Raw genomic sequence first — 24,955 nt, 5'->3', positions numbered from 1 at the left:
ACTACGCCCTTCACTACCTGCGCACCCTGTCGTGTGAAAGGTGACCCTACCGTCACTTCCTCACGCTGTGCAGGCCGGGAATGCGAGTAGCGATTGGCCGACGCCTGCCCCGCTTTTCAACGTGCAGGGACGCAGGAAGCGGTAACGGCAGAGCGAGCGCGGCAGGGTGAGGGGCTCCTCACGGTGAGTTACCCAACAGAACTGCCTCCAGTGTGACCCGGCCGGGAATTGAAAAGGAATCGATTTAATGCGCCCTTTGATGACGTAATAACGACTAATGAGGTGGCGGTGTGCTAAACGCATGGTTCGGGCTGGCACTGGTTGGGTCCCTTTCTCAGGGGTGCCCTTGTGGGATACTTTCGCCTGCCGACGGTTGTGCACAACTCTCGGAATGTCCGTGCCCGGCAGGCACTTAGCGCTGATTAGGCCTTCTGCCGCTTCTGAGACTCGGCGGACGCACATTTGCTTCTCCGCCTGAGGCGGGCTCTGCTGCCGCCTTACGATTGGCGGGGTTCGCGCAGACCACTGTCAGCGCCCGCCAGTGGGGTTGCGGCTGTCCACGGGGCTGTGAGGAGCTTAGACAGGGCTGGGCCTCGGTGTCGCTTTTGAGAGCTCCGCGCAGACTCGAGCTGGCGGGAACTACTCGGGGTTTTGGCGGCGCGTCGCAGTTCCGCCTCTTAGCTGCTACGGACAGCGCAAGGCCTCTCCTGCCCCTTGGAAGTGCGACACCCCAATGTATGCACTACCCTGCTTGTTAGGGCGTGGGTGCCTTGGTCGCCTCTGTCTTAGCGATAGCGAGGCCTTGTATGTAATTGAGAGGGAACTGAGGGGCTGGCTTGTGTCCTTGCTCTGTGGTTGCTATCTTTGAAGAAAAATAAATAGAAAAGTGCACAAGAAATTCTCATGTCTGTGTTATTTTGGAGCAACTACTGCTGTTACCCACCAAACACCCCTCATTCTCCTTTCCTGATGTGGCTACAATGAGATGGCAGGGGTTTGGCCAGTGCTCAGTCTGCTGTTGTGTTTGCTTTGCCTGCCTGCATTTGCATACAATACGTATAGACAAAGAAAACAAATATCTTTTGCCTGAAATAGGAGGAGTTCCTGTTGAAGTCTAGGAGTGTGAAAGTAATAGGGTGGCTTCATTGAGGTAGTTTTATAAGAAAAAAATTGCTAATTGTGTGCATATTGTGAGATGCATCTATTGTCACAAGTTAATAAGGTTAAGTCAGTAGTCAACTGGGTCTACTGAAAAATCTAGGTAAATAACTGAATTAATCCAGTTTTCATCACTCATAAATGAGCCTGCATGTAAGTGTCAACTTGGATCATTTCTGTCTGCCTTCCTTGTCATCTTGGTTTTTCTCTGAGGACTGCATTTCACTTCTTGCGCCAAAGTAGTCATGCTCTCATTGAACATATGCTGTTCTGTTAGGCTTTCTTCTGCAATACCACTGAGTTTGAAATTAGAAGATTCAATGAATGCTGCAACTATATTTAGATGGGTGATAAATTCACTTTTACTAGTCTTGTGTTAATTCGGGACAATAAATTATCATAAATTGGTTTTTTATTTGTGATTTTTAGTGTTCTGAGAGACTGGAACTTAAAAATTTCTTAGATTGGGGGACTTGCTTTGTTATTTTGTGAGTGTGAGATCTCCCTATAAACACAATTTGGAAGTAAATTCTGGATAGATGGAAATAATGAGATTTGAGGTTGAAATTTGCTTTAACTTTTAGGGAATTACACTTTTAACTGCAAGTCCCCTATCTATGTATATGTCAAAAGTGGGCAAGAAAAATTAAACAGTGAAGTAAATGGCTGACAACTTTGTACATGAAACTTTATGGAATGATGAATGGAAGAAAGATGCTGATCATCTGTCTTAGACCTATCATTACAGATGAGGTGAAGGCAGCAGCATTCTTTTTCTTCAACCTCACTTTCTCTCTTGCCCTCACAAGATCCTGATATATATCTCAGCATCTGCTTGGCAAAGCAGTGATAGCAGATAGAACTAGACTTCCATAAGCAGTTGCTTCTGCTCTTTTCCATCTCTTGGCAAAATGATTTCTCCATGGGACAGTTTTTCTGAGATGCAAGAAAGAGTGTGTTTTGTGGTAAAAATAGGAATTCCACAATTTCCTTTACCTGATGTCTGTTAGTTATAAGACAATAACTTTGCTTTTATCATAATCAAGTAATTCTTCTTCAGTATATGTTTGTTGGAAGCAAGGTAGGATTTAAACATCTGCACAGGGATGTTAGCAAGCATGGTGGCATCAGCTCAGGACTTTTCAATTCTAATCCCATACAAAAAATCTGCACAAGTTAGGGAACACTTGCTATCTAGTTTCTTCTAGCACTAAAGAAAACTGCTTCTTAGCCACACCTTAATTTTCCATCTCTATATTCAATGTTTGGTTTGATACTTCCTTTGGTCCATACTAAGTACAAAAATAAAGTAATTTGATACATACCCTTCTCTAGAAAAGTCATTCAAGCCTAATAAGCATCTTCTCTCAGAAACCATATGTTCTTCAAAGTGAGTTAGACTATGACAAGAAACAAAGTTTCTGCATTAATGTGACTTTGAAATGTCTGCTTTTTCTGTGGCATTCTCAGTGTGAGCCACATGAATGTGGAAGTTGAAGATGAGTGCTGCTGCACAGATCTGAAGTAATTTTGCCCAGAGTTAATTTGTAAAATGCTTTCATTGAAGCATTTGAATTCTCTCCAGAGATTATTTTGCATCAGCAGCACACCTGTGTCTCATCCACAGGCACAGACTTCTGCTAAACTTTTTCAAGTTTGAGGATCTCTGCAACTCCCACCTCCAGCTATGTTTGTTGTATAAGTAAGGGAGGAAGAGCCATGAGATTACAAGCCCATATATCTCTTAAAAGTTGGCAAAGAATATTTCACTTTGTAAGGGGAGAAGTATAAGAAGCCTGGGTGAATAATAAGCTCTTTGCTCCTGGATGTGACAACACATTAAATCCCTGGCAACTCCTGTGTACCCAGAAGCTGAAAAGTGCTGTTTTATTATATCCTTCTTTAAAGGAAGTAAACATCTTGAGTTTACTAGATACAAAATGTGACTTAAGTATGAAAAATTTTAGAACCATTCTTTCACAGAGGATTGGTAGAATTGCAAGAAGTAACTATAAAGATTCTGATATTATGTTGCCAAGATGGAGAATAGTTAGCTGTGGAGATGTTACACCCCTGCAATATTTGCTTTGAGGGAGGTGGGTCCTTGCTGAATTTGTAGAATAAAGAAATGCATTTGCCAACTTTGACTGTTTCTTTGTGCTGTCTTGGTTTGAGACAAGTTAGGAGGAAACATTATGAAATTGTCTTCTCTGAAGAAGTCAGGTCTTGGCACTCCCTCCTCCCACCGAAAGGAATTTCTTGGAGGAAAGTGAAAAAAACTACTTATAAACGGCATATAAATAAGGCCATACTTCATTAACCCTCATGTTTCCTACCTGACAGATAAAACCAGGTAAACCTGTTACCAAGACAGTTTGATGTTTCAATTTGTTTTGTAGTCTCTGAAAAGTGCTAGTTAGTTCATGTCTGTATAATAAGCTGACTGTGCTTAGTACTTTTTAAGTGGCACGGTATTCTTACTGTCCTACCACATCTTTTGCAGACTAATCCTTTTGCCATGGAAGCCAAAGAAATTATGGACTGTATCCAGGAATTCCCTGAACACTATAAAGTTATTTTGGATAGACTGAATGAACAACGTGAGCAGGACCAGTTTACAGATATCACACTGATTGTTGATGGTATGTATACACCTGAGAACCAGTTGGTACCCAGAGAATTCTGAAAGCTGTGCTAGGAAGCTGTTGGGTTTGTCACAGGTCAACTGTCAAACTGGGCTGCTAACATTCTTGGCTCTGTATTGGTGTGTGAGTTGCTTGCAGAGTTTCAGTTATTAATCTTGGGCTGAACAGAGTCTCCAGCAGAGATTAATGCTTTTGTTTCTGCTTTTTATAGAATCCCAGAATGGCCTGGGCTGAAAGGGACCTTAAAGCTCATCTGGTTCTAACCCCATGCCATGGGCAGGGACACCTTCCATTAGACCAGGTTGCTTCAAGCCCCATTCAACCTGGCCTTGAACACTTCAGGGATGGGGTGGCCACAGCTTCTCTGGTCAACCTGTGCCAGGGCCTCACCACCTTTACAGGGAAGAATTTCTTCCTAATATCTAATCTAAATCTCCCCTCTTGGTTTTAAACCATTCCCACTTCTGTCACTATCTGCCCATGTAAAAAGTCACTCTTTTTTTTTTTTTAACCTCCCTTTAGGCACTGGAAGGTGCTCTAAGGTCTCCTCAGAGCATTTTCTTCTCCAGGCTGAACAGCTCCAACTCTCTCTGCCTGTCTTCATAGGAGAGGTGTTTCAGCCCTATGAGCATCTTTGTGGCCTCCTCTGGACCTACTGTAACAAGTCCACATTATTCTTGTGCTGAGGACTCCAGACCTGGATGCAGTGCTCCAGGTGGGGTTTCATGAGAGCAGAGTAGAGGGGGAGAGTAGGGAGCCCCTTCCAAACAAGGGGATGAATTTGTACAAATATTGGTTGATTATTAAAAAAAAAAAAAAAAAAAAAGCCAGCTTGAAATGAGGTCGCCTTCTTGCTTCTTGGGTATCTGCCTACTATTTTAATCTATAGTTAAAATAGGGTAGAACAACTCACTTTTTGTATGTGTTCTAAAGACATAAGTATTAGTTTAAAAGGAAGATGGAGATGCAAATGCTTATTATCTCATTAGAAAAGGTGGTGTCTGATAGGTCACCTAAGATTGCTTCTTATCCCAAACATGTCATAGAATGGATGAGCACTTCAGTGAAGATAGGCAGTGTCCACTAGGACAGACCTAGCTAAAGGAGTACCACCTGATCCTTAAAAGGATAGCAAGGATTCACTTGAAAGAAAAGGGACCTACAGAGCTTGGATTAGAAAAAAGTAAGCAAATGAAGAAAAAATTTATTCTTTGGAATCACTGTAGTTTCACTGACAACACTTGCACAGAACTTATCCTGAATGTTTGTTCCTGTTCTAGTATTACCAAATCCACGTGTTGAGCTCAAAACTGTTTTTTCTTGTGCAGCTGTGTATTTCTAATACATGTTTGTTCTCTTACCTCTGTCCCACGGAGCCTTCTGGATGTTCATGCCTGTACCAGGGAGAAGGCAACACTGTGATGGGAATACATAGTCTGGAAAACAGGAAGAACAGAGATAAACCAATTTTGATCTGCAGGGATCTTTATGCTGGCAGAAAAGATGATTAAATACATCCATATGTAAGATCAACAAAATCCAAGGAGAGCATTATGTTGATATGGCACGGCCTAGTTTTTAGTAATGGAGGAGGGCCACAGGAGTAGCTTCCGTGAGAAGCTGCTAGAAATTCCCACCATGTCTGACAGAGCCAATCTCTGATGGCTCTGAAGATGGACATGTTGCTGGCCCAGTTAGAGAGGTTGGTAATGCCTTTGTGATGACATATTTGCGAAGAAAACCAAAACAGCGCACGCACAGTTTTTCCAGGGGTGGCAAGGCACCACAGCCGCTGCCATCTTGGTGCAGCCTGCGGTGAGCCTTGCCTGCCTGGCCGCCCTTAGCTAGCTGTGCTGCAGGCAGAAGGGTAGGGGTGGCAGCAGTGGCGTCTCCTTCCTGGTGCCCTGTTGGGGTCAGAGATGCAAGATATATACCTTTATCTGTGATGCCTAACTCTGACGCCCAAGAAAGCACTGAATTTCACATAACACCATGGAGACAACTGTTAAAGTTAAGTAGAGAAACTGAAAATGTAAGTGTGTAAATTAGAGAGTTTTCTTAAGTTACTGGGTGAGAAAGTTTGACATTTAAGCTAGTTTAAGAAATAAGAGGCAAGATGGAGGAAATAGGGTGTTGTCTCTTTTCCTTCTTCCTTCTTCATCTTCTTCTAGAGGTTTTTGGGTAGTAGTAGGTGATTGGATAAAGAATGCTGCAGTGCAGCGCTCAGGTGTTGGGTCATTGGGTCAATAAGAAAAATAATCTACTTGGCATCTGTTAATTGGGCAAATGGACATATAAAAGACCTTAAAGAAGATCTTTGTTAGCCATTTTGCACCTTTCTATCTTAGTGCAAATAGCTCCTTGTACCTTGTATGCATGTAATGTAGATAAAAGAAGAATAAACAACCAAGTCTGAACAAGAGAAAACTGCCTCTCTCATCAATCACAGTCCAAGGGGGAAAAAGAACCCAACCACAAGTGTCCCATCAGGACAGTGCCCCACATGAAGAGAGGTGTTAAATAGCACCAGTGCCATGGCAGCCACCACTGCCCATGCGGTGACAGTGGGGCTGCCTGGCTGCAAACATGGTGAGCGACTCCCTGGTGCGGAACCTAAATGAGATTGACCTTTTGGCACTGTGGGATCCTGCAGGAATCTTTGAATTGGTGGAACTTATTCGCAATGGTACTTAGGGACAGCAGTTTTTCTTCAAGTCAGAGAAGAGGAGGAAGTGAGGACATGTGAGGGAAAACATGGTGGCACCAAGGTCAGTGTTAAAAGAGAGGGAGGAGGTGCTCCAAGCACTGGAGCTGAGATTCCTCTGCAGGCTGTGGTGAGGACTATGGTAAAGTAAGCTGTCCCCCTGTAGCCCATGAAGTCCATAGGGGATGCAGAGATCCACTCGCAACCTGTGAAAGAAGTACTCACACCTGAGTGGGTGGATGCTGGACAAAGCTGTGATCTAGTGGGAGACCTGAATAGAGAGAGAGGGCCCATGCTTCCAGAGAGAGAGACAGAGGGCCCTAGCTTCCAAATTAGAGCAGCCTAGCCTTAGAGGACTGAAACCTGTGGACGAGTGACTCATGCCACAGCAGTTTCAGAAAGACTGTTTGCCTGTGGCAGGGATTCATGTTGCAGCAATTTTGGCAGGACTGCTGCTCATGAGATTAGAGCCATGGTGGAGTTCACGGAGAACTGTCTTCCCATGGGAGGGACCCCATGGCATAGCAGAGGAAAGTCTCCCTGAGCGAACAGAGAAAGATCTCAGGTGACAAACTGACCAAAACCTCCACACCCTGTCTCCCTGCACTGTTGGTGGGAAAGAGGGAGGGGCTGAGAGGGAAAAAAGGTGTTTCAAAGTCTTATTTTACTTCTCATTATCCTCCTCTGAGTCTGTTAATAATAAATTTACCTTATACCTTTAAATTTGAACCTGTTTTACCCTTGGAATGTTTTCTCCCAATCCTCATCTGTCATGGTTTGACACTGGCCCAACACCAGGCACTCACAAGAGTCGCTCACTCACCCTCCCCTGCTACAGCTGAGCAGAGGAGAGAAAAAAAATTAATGAAGGGTTGATGAGTTGAGATAAGGACTGTGAGAAAAATACTTCAAGGGCAAAACAGGCTCAGCTTAGAGGTACAATGTGAATTTATTACTAACAGAATCAGAGGAGGATAATGAGAAGTAAAATAAGCCCTTAAAACACCTTTTTCCCCCTCCAGCCCTTTCCTCCTTCCCACCAACAGTGCAGGAAGACAGGGCATGGGCGTTTTTGGGTCAGTTCATCACAGAGACATTCTCCCACTGCTCCAGGAGAGGAGTCCTTCCCCTGTGAGACCATGGGGTCCCTCCCATGGAAGACAGTTCTCCATGAACTTCTCCAGTGTGGGTCCACTCTCACAGGCAGCAGTCTTACCACACCTGCTGCAATGCAAATTCCTCTCATGGGCAAACAGTCCTCCCAAAAGTGCTGTGACATGGGTCACTCTTTCCACAGGGTGCAGTCCTCCAAGGACAGTCTGCTCCAGCCTGGAAGCAGGAGCCCTCTCTCTCCACCGGGTCTTCCACTGGATCACAGCCCCCTCCAGGCATCCACCCGCTCCGGCATGGGCACCTCCCCCATGGGCTGTGGGTGGATCTCTGCATTCCTTGTGGACCCATGGGCTGCAGGGGGACAACCTGCTTCACCATGGTCTTTACCACAGCCTGCAGGGGAATCTTGGCTCCAGAGTCTGGAGCACCTCCTCTCCTTCCTTCTCTACTGACCTTGGTGTCGCCATGTTGTTTTACCTCACTCTTCCTCTTTTCTGACTAGAAGAAAAATTGTGTCACTTTGTTTTGATTTTCTTCTTAAATATGTAATCACAGAGGCGTTACCAACCTCTCTCATTGACCCAGTTTTGGCCAGCAGCATGTCCATCTTCAGAACTATCAGGAATTGGCTCTGCTGGACATAGTGGAAGCTTCCATCAGCTTCCCACAAGAGCCACCTCTGTGGCCCCCTGTCTTGGTTTTAGAAGACAGGTGTCTGCTAGGGAGGGCAGGAGCCTCCCTTGGAATGAAAAAATGGAGACCCCCTCCCTCCAAATTATTACAATTCTGAAATCAAGGGGCTCTCAGGCAGAGATCTGGGGATAGGAATAACAGTTCTTTACGGGTATTTATAACAAGGCAAACAAACAACAAAAACTACAGCATTAGCAAGAAAAGAGAACCAGGGACCCCATGACAACCTTCTCAGCTGAGACGGGAAGGGATGGAGGAGAGGCTTTGTTTCACAGACCCCCTCAGGCGGGCAGTCCCAGTGCTCCTGCAGGGCTCTGAGGAACACTCAGCTGGAATAGCAGGGATGAGCTGAGATCCCAGACTGGTGGCTGAGGTATATCAGCAGCTCCGGGGCGGTGGCTGGCACAGCCACACATCCCGGCAGGACAGGGGGTGTGAGGCCACCAACGAAGAGGGAAGAAGGAGAAGCAGCAGCAGCTCCATCTGGGTGATGGCGAGATTCCCTTCTCCCCACCGCAACAGCTCTGCACCCAAAGTGTCCTTCTCCCAAGCTGAAGAAGCCCGCCAAACTGTCCTCACCCTCCCCTTTTCCGCCCCCCTTCCCCCCCTCCCCCCCAGGCCCGGCCAAACTCTTTGTCTTCTCTCAAGCCCCCACCAAGTACCCACAGTTAGGTTTTCCCCACAACTAATGGGTAAAAATTCCACAGACAAGCCAGAACTAAAAAAAACCCACCTAACCCCCAACATTATCCACCCCAAATTTTTTCCCATACCAAAATGTTACATCAAATATTAAACCTTTAAATTATACACAAACACACACTACTTTATATACATATGTACATGCAGATACAGATACAAGCACAGTGTCATGGGTAGTTCACCCTAAAACAAGGTCCCCTTGAGGTATGCACCGGGTCTCCATCCTTTTGCATCACCCACCAAGTGCAACCCGGTCCCTGAGCAAAGACAACTCCATGGATGGGATTGTCTTTGCTGGAGGCAGAATTAACTCAAACAGTTTTTCTCAGCATACCTCTCATATGTACCACTGGAACTTTATCTCCATCTGTTCTTCTAAAGGGCTCAGATTGGGCAGGGCCTGCTCGGTTAGTGGAACCTCAGGTGTTCACTAACCATGTGACTTTTGCTAAGTTAATCTCCCAATTCTTGAAAGTCTCCCCACCCAGTGCCTTCAAGCTGGTTTTAAGCAGGCCATTGCACCGTTCAACTTTCCCAGCTGCTGGTGCATGGTAGGGGATATGGTACACCCACTCAATGCCATGTTCCCTAGCCCAGCGGTTTATAAGGCTGTTCTTGAAATGAGTCCCATTGTCTGATTCAATCCTCTCAGGGGTGCTATGCTTCCAAAGGACCTGCTTTTCAAGTCCCAGGATGGTGTTACGTGCTGTAGCATGAGACACAGGGTAGGTTTCCAACCATCCAGTGGTGGCTTCTACTATTGTGAGCACGTAGCTCTTGCCTTGGTGGGTTTGGGGCAGTGTGATGTAGTCAATTTGCCAAGCTTCCTCATACCTATATTTGGACCACCGCCCACCGTACCAGAGGGGCTTCACTCACTTGGCCTGCTTGATTGTGGCACACGTCTCACAGTCATGAATAACCTGAGAAATGCTGTTCATGGATAGGTCCACCCTTTGGTCTCGTGCCCACTTATAGGTGGCATCTCTACTCTGATGACCTAAGGCATCATGAGCCCAGTCGAGCAAGGAACAACTCTCCCTTGTGTTGCCAATCTATCTTTGACACTTGTATCTTTGCAGCCTGATCTACCTGCTTATTATTTTGGTGTTCCTCTTCTTGGGGACATGGGCATCTACGTGGCAGACTTTCACTGGTAGTCTCTACCCTGGTAGCAATATCTTTCCACTCTTTAGCAGCCCAAATTGGTTTTCCTCTATGCTGAAATTAGCCTCTTTCCACCTTTCCAGCCATCCCCACAGAGCATTGGTCACCATCCATAAATCCGTGTAAAGGTAGAGCTTTGTCCACCTCTCTCTTTCAGCAATATCCAAAGCCAGTTGAACAGCTTTGAGTTCAGGAAATTGACTTGATCCACCTTCTCCTTCAGTGGCCTCTGTGACCTGTCGTGTGGGGCTCCATACGGCTGCTTTCCACGTCCGGTTCATCCCTATGATGCGACAGGAACCATCAGTGAACAGAGCATAGCATGTTTCTTCTGCTGCCAGTTGGTTGTATGGTGGAGCTTCTTCAACCCGTGTCACTTGTTCCTGCTCCTCTTCATCAGTGAGACCAAAGTTTTCACCTTCCGGCCAGTTTGTAATTATCTCCAAAATCCCAGAGTGATTTGGGTTTCCAATACGGGCGCGCTGCGTGATGAGGGTGATCCACTTGCTCCATGTAGCGTCGGTGGCGTGGTGGGTAGCAGGAACCTTTCCTTTGAACATCCACCCCAGCACCGGTAGTCGGGGTGCCAGGATGAGTTGTGCTTCAGTGCCAATCACTTCTGAGGCAGCTTGAACTCCTTCATAGGCAGCTAAGATTTCCTTCTCTGTGGGACTGTAGTTGGCTTCGGACCCTCTGTAGCTTCGGCTCCAGAATCCCAGTGGTCGGCCTCGAGTCTCCCCAGGCACTTTCTGCCAAAGGCTCCAGGACAGACCCTGGCTCCCGGCTGCAGAGTAGAGCACATTCTTCACATCTGGTCCTGTCCTGACTGGGCCAAGGGCTACTGCATGAGCAATCTCCTGCTTGATTTGGGCAAAGGCTTGTTGCTGTTCAGGGCCCCAGTGGAAATCATTCTTTTTTCGGGTAACCAGGTAGAGAGGGCTCACAATCTGGCTGTACTCAGGAATGTGCATCCTCCAAAAACCTATGGCACCTAGGAAAGCTTGCATTTCCTTCTTGCTGGTCGGTGGAGACATTGCAGTGATCATATTGATGACCTCAGTGGGAATCTGACGGCATCCATCTTTCCACTTTACTCCCAGGAACTGGATCTCTCGAGCAGGTCCTTTGACTTTGTTCTTCTTGATGTCGAAGCCGGCTTCTAGCAGAATCTGGATGATCTTTTCTCCTTTCTCAAATACTTCCACTGCCATGTTCCCCCACACAATGATGTCATCTATGTACAGCAGATGTTCTGGAGCCTCAACCTTTTCCAGGGCAGCCTGGATCAGTCCATGGCTGTGCTTCCACCCCTGGGGCAGTTGGTTCCAGGTGTACTGCACTCCCCTCCACATGAAGGCAAACTGAGGCATGCATTCTGCTGCCAGGGGAATGGAGAAAAATGCATTGGCAATGTCAATAGTGGCATACCACTTCACTGCCTTGGACTCCAGCTCGTACTGGAGCTCCAGCATGTCCGGCACGGCAGCGCTCAGAGGTGGAGTCACTTCATTCAATGCACGATAGTCCACAGTCAATCTCCATTCTCTGTCAGACTTGTGCGCAGGCCAAATGGGGCTGTTGAAGGGTGAGTGGGTTTTGCTGACCACCCCTTGGCTCTCCAGTTCTCGGATCATCTTGTGGATGGGGATCACAGCATCTCGATTTGTCCTATACTGCCGGCGGTGCACCGTCGAGGTGGCAATTGGTACTCGCTGTTCTTCCACTTTCAGGAGTCCTACTGCAGATGGGTTCTCTGATAGTCCAGGCAAGGTGTTCAATTGCTTAATGTCCTCTGCCTCCACAGCAGCTATTCCAAATGCCCACCTGAGTCCCTTTGGGTCTTTGTAATAGCCATTCCGAAGGAAGTCTATGCTCAGAATACAGGGGGCCTCTGGGCCAGTCAATGGGATGTTTCTGCCACTCTTTCCGAGTCAGGCTCACCTCGGCTTCCAACAGAGTCAATTGCTGCGATCCCCCTGTCACCCCAGCAATGGAAACAGGTTCTGCCCCCACATGTCCTGATGGCATTAGGGTACACTGTGCACCAGTATCAACTAAAGCTTTGTATTTTTGTGGCTCTGATGTGCCAGGCCATTGGATCCACACCGTCCAAAAGACCCGGTTTTCCCGTGCCTCTTCCTGGCTAGAGGCAGGGCCCCTCTAGCACTGATCATCCTCTCCTCCCTGGGCATACATGCTAGAGGTTCCTTCAAGGGGATCATTCTCTTTTCTGTAATATCTGGCAGTTTGGTCACGGGAGGTTGAGGCTATTTTCACTTTAGTGGAACCTTTCTGGTTAATGGTTCCCTCCCTGAGTTGATGCACTCGTGCTGCCAGAGCAGAAGTGGGTTTCCCATCCCACTTTCCTATATTTTCTCCATGGTTAGGTAGAAAGAACCATAGCTCAGCTTGTGGGGTGTACCCTCTCTCTCTAGCTGGGGGACGTTGGGCTTGGAGTTTTGGGCTTTTGACTCGCACTGGTGCCATATGGGAACTGCTCTTCTTCATCTCTTCCCTCATTTCCCTCATCTCCTCTTTGAGTTCCTTAATCGCAGCAGAAACCCAAGCGTGCTGCGGGCCATGGACCATGCTGTTGAAATTTCTAAGCCTGGTGGCGACAGAACCCACTGTCTCTCAGCTGTTATTTGCATTAATTGTTGCAATGAAGGTGGTATATTCATATGGCCCTAGATTTGCCAGACTCCACAACATCTGCCCAGTGCACCTGACTTTGTCAGGGTCATTATCATGCTGTCTACTCCTCCTAAAAAGGACCTCTAATACCGCCACTTCTCTCAGCTGTTGGATCTCTTCCTCAATGGTTTTCCAGCCCCTTCTATGATAGTGCTCTTCCATTCTCTCTCTGTGGACAAACCTCTCTCTTACACTCATCAAAAGCCGCTCCCAGAGGGAAAGGGGCCCTGGCTTCCCTGACGAATACCTGATTCACACCTGAGTCCTGGGTCAAGGGTCCCACATTCTTTGCCTCACCACTATCCAGTTGCATGCCTGTACCCATAAGGTCCCAGACCCGAAGTAACCAGGTTGTATAAGCCTCACGCCCCCGCCTCACAATGTCTTTTTGCAAATTACGGAGACAGTCATATGTCAGAGACTCAGTAATGATTTCAACTTCTGGCTCCCCTGCGGGTTGTGAGGGCCCTCCTTTCTTATCCTTATCAACAGGGTGCTGTGACTTCATCTTAGACTTCCTCGTTTCCACAGGGGCAACAGCTGCTGGCTGTGACTGCCCTTGTGGTTCAGCTGGAACCTGGACGGTTGTAACGCCTGTGGGTTCCACTGCTGCACCATCAGACTCTCCCTCTTCGAGGCAGGGGGAGGGTTTCCCAGCAGCTGAGGAAATGCACTCCTTTAGCATCTCACGCCTGTCCTTCACCAGAACCCCTACCCACTGTGGGTGGTTCATTTCTGAGGTGGGCTGTGGGGCAGGGGCAGGCTCTGGGGCAGCACCCCCTGTCTCTGGGGTAGGTGTCAGGTTGGTTATCCCAGTCAATTTCCCTTTGTCTCTGATTGCTAAGTAGAACAGACCTATCAGCAACACCAACCACTGTATGATATCATTAGCATTAAGAAAAGATTTTAACTCTTTGAAAACTGGTGGGGTAGGCCCAAGGAATGGGGTGAAAGGTTGGGAGAAAATTTTCCCAGCTGTCATTTTCTCCCAGTAGGTACCATTATTAAAGCAACCCCAAAACCATCCTGTTAGTGTGTGATAGCTCTGAATCCATGTGCCTGCCTTCCAGAGGATGTTAAACATCCATGAATTCCTCACCTTATCAACCCACAAAACAAGCTGGATAATAGCCACAGTAGCCTTAGTTATAGGACTCATATTTAGGTAAGGTGCAGCAAATGGGAGAAATATAGCTGTGACCACATGCCACCCGAACCTGGGTAAGCTAAACAACATGGTTCTACTTAACAAGGTTTCTAAATCCAGCACACAAAAGTTAGGTTATTTAAGAACTGTTATTCCTTTTTTGCCCTTTTTCTCTCAGTGCCCCACATTGGGCGCCAAAATCTGTCTTGGTTTTAGAAGATAGGTGTCTGCTAGGGAGGGCAGGAGCCTCCCTTGGAATGAAAAAATGGAGACCCCCTCCCTCCAAATTATTACAATTCTGAAATCAAGGGGCTCTCAGGCAGAGATCTGGGGATAGGAATAACAGTTCTTTACTGGTATTTATAACAAGGCAAACAAACAACAAAAACTACAGCATTAGCAAGAAAAGAGAACCAGGGACCCCATGACAACCTTCTCAGCTGAGACAGGAAGGGATGGAGGAGAGGCTTTGTTTCACAGACCCCCTCAGGCGGGCAGTCCCAGTGCTCCTGCAGGGCTCTGAGGAACACTCAGCTGGAACAGCAGGGATGAGCTGAGATCCCAGACTGGTGGCTGAGGTATATCAGCAGCTCCGGGGCGGTGGCTGGCACTGCCACACATCCCAGCAGGACAGGGGGTGTGAGGCCACCAACGAAGAGGGAAGAAGGAGAAGCAGCAGCAGCTCCGTCTGGGTGATGGCGAGATTCCCTTCTCCCCACCACAATAGCTCTGCTCCCCAAAGTGTTCTTTTCCGTAGCTGAAGAAGCCCGCCAAACTGTCCTCACCCTCCCGAGACCAGATGAACTCTTTGTCTTCTCTCAAGCACCCACCAAGTACCCGCAGTTAGGTTTTCCCTGCAACTAATGGGTAAAAATTCCACAGGCAAGCCAGAACTAAAAAAAACACCTAACCCCCAACACCCCCCTGCTACCAAAAAACAGGCCCTATAAAACCAATCCATCATCTCAACTCATGAGCCTTTCATTAATGTTTTTCTCTCTCCTCTGCGCATCTGAGAGCAAGACAAGATGAGCAAACAGCTTTCATGGGTGCCTGATGTTTGGCCAGTGTTAAACCATGAGAGACTTGGATAAAATCTGAGAGCTGAGCCCAAGACACACAGTAAAAAGTTTGAACAGGAATTTCCCACAACTTAAATATTTGAAAAGAGAAACACTCTTGAGTGAGTCCTTCAGCTGATTGAATTGCAGAGCTTCAAGCAAGGTCACTGATGTCAGCAAGGATCTGCATAAGATGGGACAAGCTAGCTGCAGTGGTATCCAATGTTACAAGGAGACATGCTAAGTGATTGTGTGCTGCTGGAATAGATTTGTAGACTGGGTGATTCTGCAGCTGTTGTCTTCTTTGCATCTGCACTTATGCTGCACCATGAGTAAAGAAGGTGTTATCCTAAACCAAATTTTTTGTCTCTCTTTGTAGGTCACTATTTCAAAGCTCATAAGGCTGTTCTTGCTGCCTGTAGCCAGTTCTTCTACAAATTCTTCCAAGATTTCACTCAGGAGCCCTTGGTGGAGATTGAAGGTAGTCTGATTCATGCAAATTAAAACCTTCATAGTTGTGTGCCCATGCTCAAAATGAATGTAGTATCCCTGGTATGAGCTTAAATGCATGCTTGATCATATTGATTAGCTTTCTAGATATCAGCTTTTGAGTTGTGAAGTAATGTTGTGGCTTAACCCTCACTGGCAACTAAGCACCACAGAGCCAGGCTGGCTCATTTTCTACCAGTGGGATAGGGGGGAGAATCAGAAGTGTAAAAGTGAGAAAGGAACTCATGGATTGAGATAAAACCAGTTTAATACTTAAAAAGAAATAGTAATTTTGTAAAAAATTATAAGTAAAAGAGAAAAGAAAGAGGAAAAAAAAACCAGGGAAGACAAGTGATGCACATTAAAACAGTTGCTTGCCACCAACTGACCAATGTCCTAGCAGTCACCCCTTCACCTGCCTCCCAGACACACTATATACTGAGCATGATGTCATATGGTCTGGAATATTCCTTTGGTCAGCTGGAGTCATCTGTCCTCGCTGTGTCTCCTACCAACTGCCCACACACCCCCAGCCCGCTCGCTGTCAGGGCAATGTGAGAAGCAGAAAAGGCCTTGGCTCTGTGTAAGTGCTGCTCAGTAGTAACTGAATCATCAGTGTGTTATCAACACTGTTTCAGCACAGGAAGGACATCGACCTCTTGGAGCTAGTCCAGAGGAGGCCACCAAGATGATCAGAGGTCTGGAGCATCTCTGCTATGAGGAAAGACTAGGAGAATTGGCATTGTTCAGCCTGGAGAAGAGAAGCTTCAGGGTGACCTAATTGTGATCTTCCAGTACCTGAAGGGAGTCTACAGGAAAGATGGAGAGAGACTATTTACAAAGGTCTGGAGTGACAAGACAAGGAGGAATGGCTTCACACTGACAGACACTAGGTTTAGATTAGATATTAGGAAAAAATTCTTTACTGTGAGGGTAATGAGGCCCTGCACAGGTTGCCCAGAGAAGTTGTGGATTTTTTATCCCTGGAAATGTTCAAGCCCAGGTTGGATGGGGCTTGGAACAACCTGGTCTAGTAGAAGGTGTCCCTGGCCATGGCAGAGGGTTGAAACTAGATGATCTTTAAAGTCCCTTCCAACCCAAACCATTCTATGATTGAGCACAGATCCAAAACATAGCCCCATGCTAGCTACTATGAAGAAATTTAAATCTGTCCCAACCAAAACCAGTACAGGTACCTATTGCCAGTGGAAAAAACTTCCCCTGAAGAAAAATTTAAAATAAAAAGATACTTTTGCTGGGATGCAAGAATGTGATAGATGTGGAGCAATATCTTCCTGGTAAGTAAGAAGAAATTTCCTGGAGCAATGCAGCTTTTTATAATTTGCTGCTCAGAGATCTCTTGAGAGAGCGATATCATATTTTTATGTTTAAATTTGAACTTTTTTATTTTATACAAGTAGCTTTTTGTATATTTTATCCTTCTTTTTGTCATGGAATGACTGTAGATGTTCCAGATTCACCTGTTCCTATAGTAGACTTTTTATTCCAATGTAAGCCTTTCAAGGGTGACATCTTCTTGAAACTGGCTATTGGAGTACTGTGAGCAGGCAAGTGTGAAAGACTGAGGAATTGTTAAAAGAAGCCGTTTTTCTTGCTTGTAAACAGGTGTAAGTAATATGGCATTTCGTCACCTAATTGAGTTCACCTATACAGCAAAACTAGTGGTCCAAGGTGAGGAAGAAGCAAATGATGTTTGGAAAGCAGCTGAGTATCTACAGATGTTAGAAGCTATCAAAGCACTTGAAATCAGGTAAACATATAAGCCTCTTTTTCTTCTCAACACTGAAATGTAGAGTTTTAAGAATCCTTGTATGAGAGCTGCCAGTATTTTGCAGTGCTCTTCTTTATCCTGAAACCTCCTAAACTCATGTGGTATTGTATACTCTTCTACTATAAGATACGGGTCAGAATTATACAAGCTAAAAAAATGAATGTCACATTCTTTGGGCTAGAACTCAATGACAAGTGACATGGCTGGTAAATGTTGCAGACATTGTAGGACTGTGACTTTATGATAACTAGTACCAGGCCTCTATACTGACTGCCCACACCTGATTGACAGTTGGCTGTACAGTGATGATATCTCTCAGGTAATTAGACCACATTAGCAAGTTTGCACTGCTCTCTTGATTTCATGCAGCTTTCTGCTTTCAAGAGAATAGGCAGTGATTTTAAAGCTTCTTGTTGCAAATTTAGTCTCTCAAACTTCTTGAACAAATGTAGTTGTTATAATTGGTTTTATATGGGATCAGTACTTAATCAAATGTTGCTGTAGCACCTTTTATCCAGTACAAGGAACTGTAATCCATTACCAAACTTCAACCTGAGAAAAACAGTTGCCATTTCCATCATGCTATTTTTCTTCCCCTTCCTTCTCTTTCACAAAGTGCTGTCATGTTCTCATTTCTTCTGTATGCTATACTGTTCTCCTGTCATGAAGCAGGGGGAGGGGCAATAAATAACTCCCAGCATTACAGTTATCCTTGCTTTCTCTTCTAGACATGCTGAAAGGTCTTTGTGTTCAGGCTAAGGAAAGACAGCTGTTTCTTCTTTATCTCCCCATAGACACACTAAGCTAAGGAGAGTAGCTCTAACACTGAGTTCCTCTAGTAGCCAAACAAACAAAACCTCCATGACACGGTACCCTGGAAACTTGGTTTTCAACAACAGTGTTTTTTGTGTTTTTTGGAATCAAGTTATTCTGTTGATTGGTAGCAGAGCTGAATAACTGTGGTGGGGTTTTTTTAATAGAAAAGATAGGATTGTGCATTTCTAGTTCTACTCTCCAACCCCAACAATATTCTTTTTTGACATTATTGAGATTAAACATGGTATCACCAAAATAACTTTTTTTTTCTTCATTTAGGGAAAAGCAGACCTTTGCTGTTTGAGAAATTTAAGACACTTGAAATTGAAAAAACTATGTTCTAAGTGGTATCACTTTGAGTCTCTGTACACTGGTAGAGCTGTTTAACCAGGATTCAGATCTGTCCGTCAAGTTAAATTGTCTAGTCTGCAATTAATTCCCACTAATATATGTTTGTTGCTTATGCAGCACTAGTAAATGCTGTAATTCTTATGTTACAAGGAAATAAATGTTTGGCTTAACACACACATGTGCAAGCCAGTCTGTTCTTAGAATTATTTCCATTGTTCATAGATTTTTGGATGAGTGTTTTTAGTTAGAAAAACAAGCTTGAGTACCACTGTCAGTCTCAGTTTTCTCCTTCACAGTAGGAAGGGGACAAATTGCAGTACAGTACCTCTAGCTGAGCTTTGACTAAAAGGGGCAAGCATCAGAAACTTCAGCTAGAGGTTATTATAGAACTAACCATTTGTGTAATGCATCAGAGTTGCACAGCATATAATCTAGACTCAAAAGAAAACTAGCTATCCTTCCTTGAGGTACTGTGTATTGTATGTGTGTATCCTCATTCAGTTTCACACCTGAGCCACACAATGTACTCAAGGACAGTAGTCTCCTCTTTGCTGAGCAGATTATTATTTTTGTACGTGGTCTTGGAGCTCCTTGCAGTAATGTGCAAAGTAACTGTCACCTTTTAGGCATCAGAAATATGGCCTAGGTGAAACTCTTAAGTTTAGCTGCTGTCTTCCTGTGTCTGAATATAATAAGGTGCAGTTTAATAAGCTGTATCCTGCATTAGGTCATTAGCCACACATCTTTGCTGTATGACATACTGATACTGGAGAAAAACCTTATCACCCCTATTGCTAGAAAACCTGAAAGTGATAGGGAGTAGGTTACATAAAAGGATTTATCAGGCTGCAAAGGAAGGTAAAGGTACAAATTACTCTGATTACAGTCTGATTTGAGGGGAAGATAGCCACTCATTTTCAAAACTGATAATCAACATTTAAACATCCGGCATGTAAATGCTGTGGATAATCATGAGTGTTTGACTTGAAAGCATTGGCCCAGTGTCTTGGGGTGATTTTATGATTATTCTTTATTCCCTGTCTGCTTTATGCCCAGAACACAACTGCTGTAGCTTTAAGATGGGCCCGGGGGGTGGGGTGGGGAGGTGCTCTGTTAAAGCTCTCTCCAACGTGGTTGGTGGCTACATGGATTGTTACTTCGTTGACTTGTTTGCTGGATTAATTTTCGCCAATTTAGGCAAGAAGCTTCTGGGTTGTTTTTTTTTTCTGTTTTTTTCCCTTCCTCTGGCTTGGAGGCTTTTCACTGGTAAATCCTTTCGGCAAGTTTTTTTGGGTTTGTGGTATTTTTTTCTCTCCTGCCTGGGGAACCTGCAGGGCGGCTCCGGCCAGTCCGAACCCTGGAAAGACTGAGCCAGCAAAAGAACGGATAATAAACTCCACTAACTTCGCCGGCTGCGAGGAGAAGACCCACACCAGAAATCCAGCAGGTTCCAGGCTGCTTTGCGAACTCTTTTTTTCCTCCCCTGACAGAGACAAAGGGCAGTTGCCATCTTTGCCTCTCAGCCACGCGGCAAGGTGGGGGTGAGGTGTAAAGTTAAATTTTATTTTATTTTTTTTTTCCCCGTTGTGAAAAACGAGGTTCACATAATTTTTATAGAATTTAAAAGTTTAATAAAAAAACAATTAGGAGAAAAAAATAAAGTATACAAATACGGCCGGGTGTCTCTGCATTCAGCCAAGAGAGCACACCTTACTAACAAAGGATTGTCCCTTAAAAACAGAACCCTACTACATATCCATAAATTCTCATACATATTCATACATTCTTCTTAGGATCTTTGGTGTTCTTCTGTTTAGTTTTCTCTTGCCCCCTTCCCAATAGATCAATCTTCTTGGCGCCATTGAGATTTACATTCTCTGATACCAGAAATGCAATAAATTCCTGCCCCAGAGTTCTGGTCACTGCTGTCTTCATCTGGGTAAGATAGTTTACAAATGCAGGAGTTCTCTAGCTATTTTTTTTTTTCTCATTCTTTGGGTTATACAAACAAAAGCAGTTTTTATTTTAATACTATGCCATAGCCTAACATATATGTATTATACTACTATTTCTAAATTTCATCAATAACAGAAATAAAGAAAACTATATTAATACAACAAAATTTCTCATTCTTATACACATAACATTCATTTTAATATTTGCGAAAAGCCAACAATATAAAATGTATCTATAACACCGTGCTTTGTGGATCATCTTGCTTTGTTAATAAACAGTTTTACTCTTTTTTTCACTTTCATCCCCTGGTATCCATATCTCTCATTGGCAGAAAAAAAAGGGTGTTATTGAAGCCCTCTCCTTAGAGAAAAAACACTAGTTTTAGAACGTTTTTCTCCTAGAATTTGTTTCTAAACTGAGACATCCAGTCAGCTCTGTCCGTGTTTGAGTTGGGATGCTATCTCTGACATCTTGGAGGAAAGGGGTTTTGTATTTATGGTTCAAGGAAAAGAAGACCAGAGCTGGGAGCTGTGCTTAAGTCCAGATAAATTAAATTAAAATACTCTTTTCACATCCCAGTGGCGTTTTTCTTTTTTACTACAACTGTTAGCTGTGTGTTTTCCTGAAGTACTAGATGTTATAATAATCATTGTGTGAAGTCACAGCTGTAGTGTTTTGTAAGAAGCTGTAAGTGCTGCAGGCAATTTAATGTACTCCAGAGCTTGAGAGGTGAATAGTGTAGGAAGAACTCGAATCTTATTTCTGAGTAGGCAGGCCAAAGTACAGAATTTTGCATTTCTTATATAAACCTATGTCATTAGGCTAACTGGCCTTCCATCTTGATAGGTGTTTTGTATCATTCAAGTGGAACCATTTAAAACACTTTAATAACCTTATTTTAAAGGCTCCACAGCTTTAACTGCTGTTCTACAGCTCTAAGGAGTATAGAATAAGGACAAATTAACATCTGAAATGGGGGCAGGTTATGTGGTCACTCATCATTCAACTTCTTTAATATCTAGCTAGTGTTTAATGTAGAAGCTTAGCATCAGGCAGGAATTGTTATGTAAGTGCTTATGTATCTTAACTATGTTTATGTAAATGTTTTGCAGGAACAAAGAAAATTCATCACCCTTAGAATCAAATCAAAGGCAAGGTAAAAATAAAGCAAAAAAGAGGAAGATTGCTGAAACGTCTAATGTTATCACAGAAACACTGCCATCTGCAGAATCAGAGCCTGTTGAAATTGAGGTTGAGATTGCTGAAGGGACAATTGAAGTGGAAGATGACAGCATTGAAACACTTGAAGTAGCTTCTGCAGAGCAATCTATAAAGTACATACATGCAACAGGTACATCAGATGAATCTGCTCTGGCTCTTTTGGCAGATATCACCAGTAAGTATCGTCAAGGAGAGACAAAATGCCAGATTCAAGAAGGTGGTAGTGCAACTGATCCCTCATGCAAACAGGTAGAAGATATTGAAATTGTGGAACTTCAGTTGTCGCATGTGAAGAATTTATTCCACTGTGAAAAATGTAACCGTTCATTTAAATTGTTTTACCATTTTAAGGAACACATGAAAACACACTCTGCTGAGAGCTACAAGTGTGACACATGCAATAAAAGTTACCTACGAGAGAGTGCTTTGAAACAACACCTCACTTGTCACCACCTTGATGAAGGTAGTGCTAGCAAGAAGCAAAGACCTGGCAAGAAAATACATATATGCCAATACTGTGATAAGCAGTTTGATCACTTTGGACATTTTAAAGAGCACCTCCGAAAGCACACAGGTAAGAATACTGATATGGTTCTGTTCTTGTGGCTTTGCATCTAATGTTTTGGGGAAATAGAAAATGTGCTGAAGAAAATGCATGAGTCCTGAGTGGTAGAAATGCTTGGCTTCTAGTTGCAACTAAAATGCTGGTTTGGTTTTTAATTTCTTTTGTTTGTTTTATGTTGATATAAACTTTGAGGGATTGAGGTGGTTAAAAAGAAATGCCTAAAACCAGGAAGCACTAATGAAGCTTCTCTTTTCAGTCTATTAAATCTTAAAATATTTATTTCAAAATAATTTCTTAAAGCATGTTTTTTTTTTTGAAAAGTACCAAACTGAGGAGCTGCTCTTATTTTTGCAATTCTACTAGTAAATGTTTCTGTTGAAATATGATCTAAACCATGAGCTTCTCAGTGGAATATGCATTTTAAAAGAGTTTCTTTTACTAGCAGAACATGAGCAAATGCCTATTAATGCATTAGGCATAAAGTACCCCCTTGCTCTTGACATCTCATCTGATTTCATTTTCTTTGTTAATTAACGCAGCAAAACATTTCTAGTGACTATAGTAGACTTCTGTTACTGTAAAATCTGCCTCTTTGAAATCTGAACAGTATCTTTTGAGTACAAAATTACTTGTGTTTCTATATAATATGGGAGGTTAAGATGCTATTTCTTCATGTCATGAAAAGTCTGTACTATCTGAATAGGTACTAAGTATTATATAGATAGCTCTCTGAATGTAAAATATATTTGTCCTGATCTTTCAGATGTTTTTGTTTAATATGTCAGTCATGAATCATCAGTAAGAATTTAATAGAGGGTAGCAGTCTTATTTCTTCTGTAGCTTGCTGTTGCAAAAGCCTTTTAATTGGAATGTCTTTGCATCTGTATATGACTGCATCAAATCTACTCCAAATAGCCCCTTAAAAGTTGCATTTATGAAAACTCTTTGGCAAATCCTTCTTCCCTATGAAGCAGGGAGTGTTTCTCCATTATGATCAAGCCAAATGCAAGCTACCTAACAAAAGTCTTTTCAGAGAAAAGTTTCTGGAGGATTGTGGACATGATTTCTGAACCTGAGAAAATTTCAAGCTCTCAGGGGCTGATTGTTCCCAAGGGAAAGTCTTTGGAAACTCTTTCTCAAGGACTATTTGTGTAAATAAAGGTTTACTTTCCCAAAACAAGACACAGATGTTCTGAGAGTGTTTTCTCTCTTGTCCCACCAATGGGATGAGGGAGGTGTTGTTCCTTCTACCAATCAGAACAGCTTATAAAAGGGTTGAGAAAACCCTGAAATAAAGGCTTCTTTGCCTCACGAAACCTGGTTGCTGTGTGTGATTTTCTCGGGACACTCGCTATACTTCGTGTCCTCTAGCGACAGAGGATTAACAGAATAAGCCAAATATAACAGTATATTTGTTGCTATTGTGACAGAAGGATTTTGGGGATGAAGTAACTTAGCATATCACAGGAGGTGCAGAATACTTTCTAAATATTTATTGATGCAAGTATCACACAGGGAATCTAATTACTTCCAGTTCCAGTGATGTGCTTGAAGCAGACAAATTAATCAGCCCATGTCTGAAAACTCTGTAATTGAAGTAATTTGTATGCAGATTATACAAACTTCTTGAGAGAAATTCATCAAGGTCTTTGCTGTTCTTCATGATTGCAAAATATGTTTCACAGGAAGTGTACTTTGAATTGCAAATAACATCTTCCATAGGAGTGAATAAATTGACTCTATTTACATACCATGAATAAATGATCTCAAGAAGTTCATTTGATAAATGCCTGCCTCTATGTTTCTGGGGGAGAAAAAAAGAAAGCCAAACAAAAAATCCTAAAAACCTTACTATTTCTCTCTAAACCAAATTTAAATAATGATATGCAGCTTTATGGTTATGGGTGAATTCCCTGGTATTTCTTACATATTGGGCAAATAGAAGTCACTGTGTTATTAATAATGTCTTTGGCTTAAAAAAATATTTATTTTGGGCAGTCCCCTTCCTGTGGCTGCAGGATTATAAAGGTCCAGCAAAATATTGGACTATCTTAGATGAGAATTTCTGTCCTGTGAGTTACTTATGACTGGCAAGTGAAATCTTGCCTGTTAGATCAGGCCAAGAACCCTTCCTCTTTAGTCTTACCTACGTGACATTTTTTAAACTCATAGTTTAATGATACCCAGGGGAAGAGAAGCAAGTTGTCACCTTTAGCAGAAGAGTTCAGTTCCCAGCTCACCAGTGTACTTCTCAAGCTAGAGGCAGGCTGATACGCTCTCTGTTTTCCATTGTTGCTGCTGAAGTCACAGCATTGATTTGCTCTGTGCAAGAAGTCACACAATGTCTTTTTGGCCTTTGGATATTGCCACTGTTGTGTTTGAATTGTCAGTTTCAGATACTTTGGGCAGAATATGAAGATTGTTGAAGAATTTGGGTAAAAATAGAATAAATCTGTCCTTAACTGGGCAGTGCCTCACTTCATGTAACTTTTTAAATGTGACCAGATTGCAGAGCAGGTGAAGGTTTGTGGTGTGAGTTTTGTTCTGTATTATTCATAGAATCATAGAATGGCCTGGATTGGAAGGGACTGTCGCTAGAGGACATGAAGTATAGAGCGAAGGTTCCGATATTACAACCAGAGGTTTTTTGATGAGGCAAAAAGCCTTTATTTCAGGGTTTT

The 24,955-nt window shown here is 43.7% G+C and overlaps 1 protein-coding gene across 3 annotated transcripts in view; it reads left to right on the top strand.

Moving 5' to 3' along the window:
• Nucleotides 1-46: 46 nt before the first annotated feature.
• The window catches only part of LOC131591495 (zinc finger protein 131-like), a 70,024-nt gene continuing 45,115 nt past the window's right edge, over nucleotides 47-24,955 (top strand). Inside the window, exons 1-6 of one of the 3 annotated variants that reach the window (XM_058862274.1) lie at nucleotides 47-183; nucleotides 3,662-3,800; nucleotides 15,464-15,565; nucleotides 17,200-17,344; nucleotides 21,601-21,958; nucleotides 22,061-22,283. In XM_058862274.1, the coding sequence (XP_058718257.1) occupies nucleotides 3,677-3,800; nucleotides 15,464-15,565; nucleotides 17,200-17,344; nucleotides 21,601-21,958; nucleotides 22,061-22,283 (952 nt within the window). In that variant the 5' untranslated portion in view covers nucleotides 47-183; nucleotides 3,662-3,676. Of the gene's footprint in view, nucleotides 184-3,661; nucleotides 3,801-15,463; nucleotides 15,566-17,199; nucleotides 17,345-21,600; nucleotides 22,284-24,955 lie in introns of all 3 variants that reach the window. The other 2 variants (XM_058862273.1, XM_058862275.1) reach the window with 2 other exon arrangements.

The sequence above is a fragment of the Poecile atricapillus genome, chromosome W (genome assembly GCF_030490865.1).
Source record: "Poecile atricapillus isolate bPoeAtr1 chromosome W, bPoeAtr1.hap1, whole genome shotgun sequence".
Classification (NCBI taxonomy): domain Eukaryota; kingdom Metazoa; phylum Chordata; class Aves; order Passeriformes; family Paridae; genus Poecile; species Poecile atricapillus.
The sequence above is the reverse complement of the archived record's forward strand: the minus strand, read 5'-3'. Positions and strand labels throughout refer to the sequence as shown.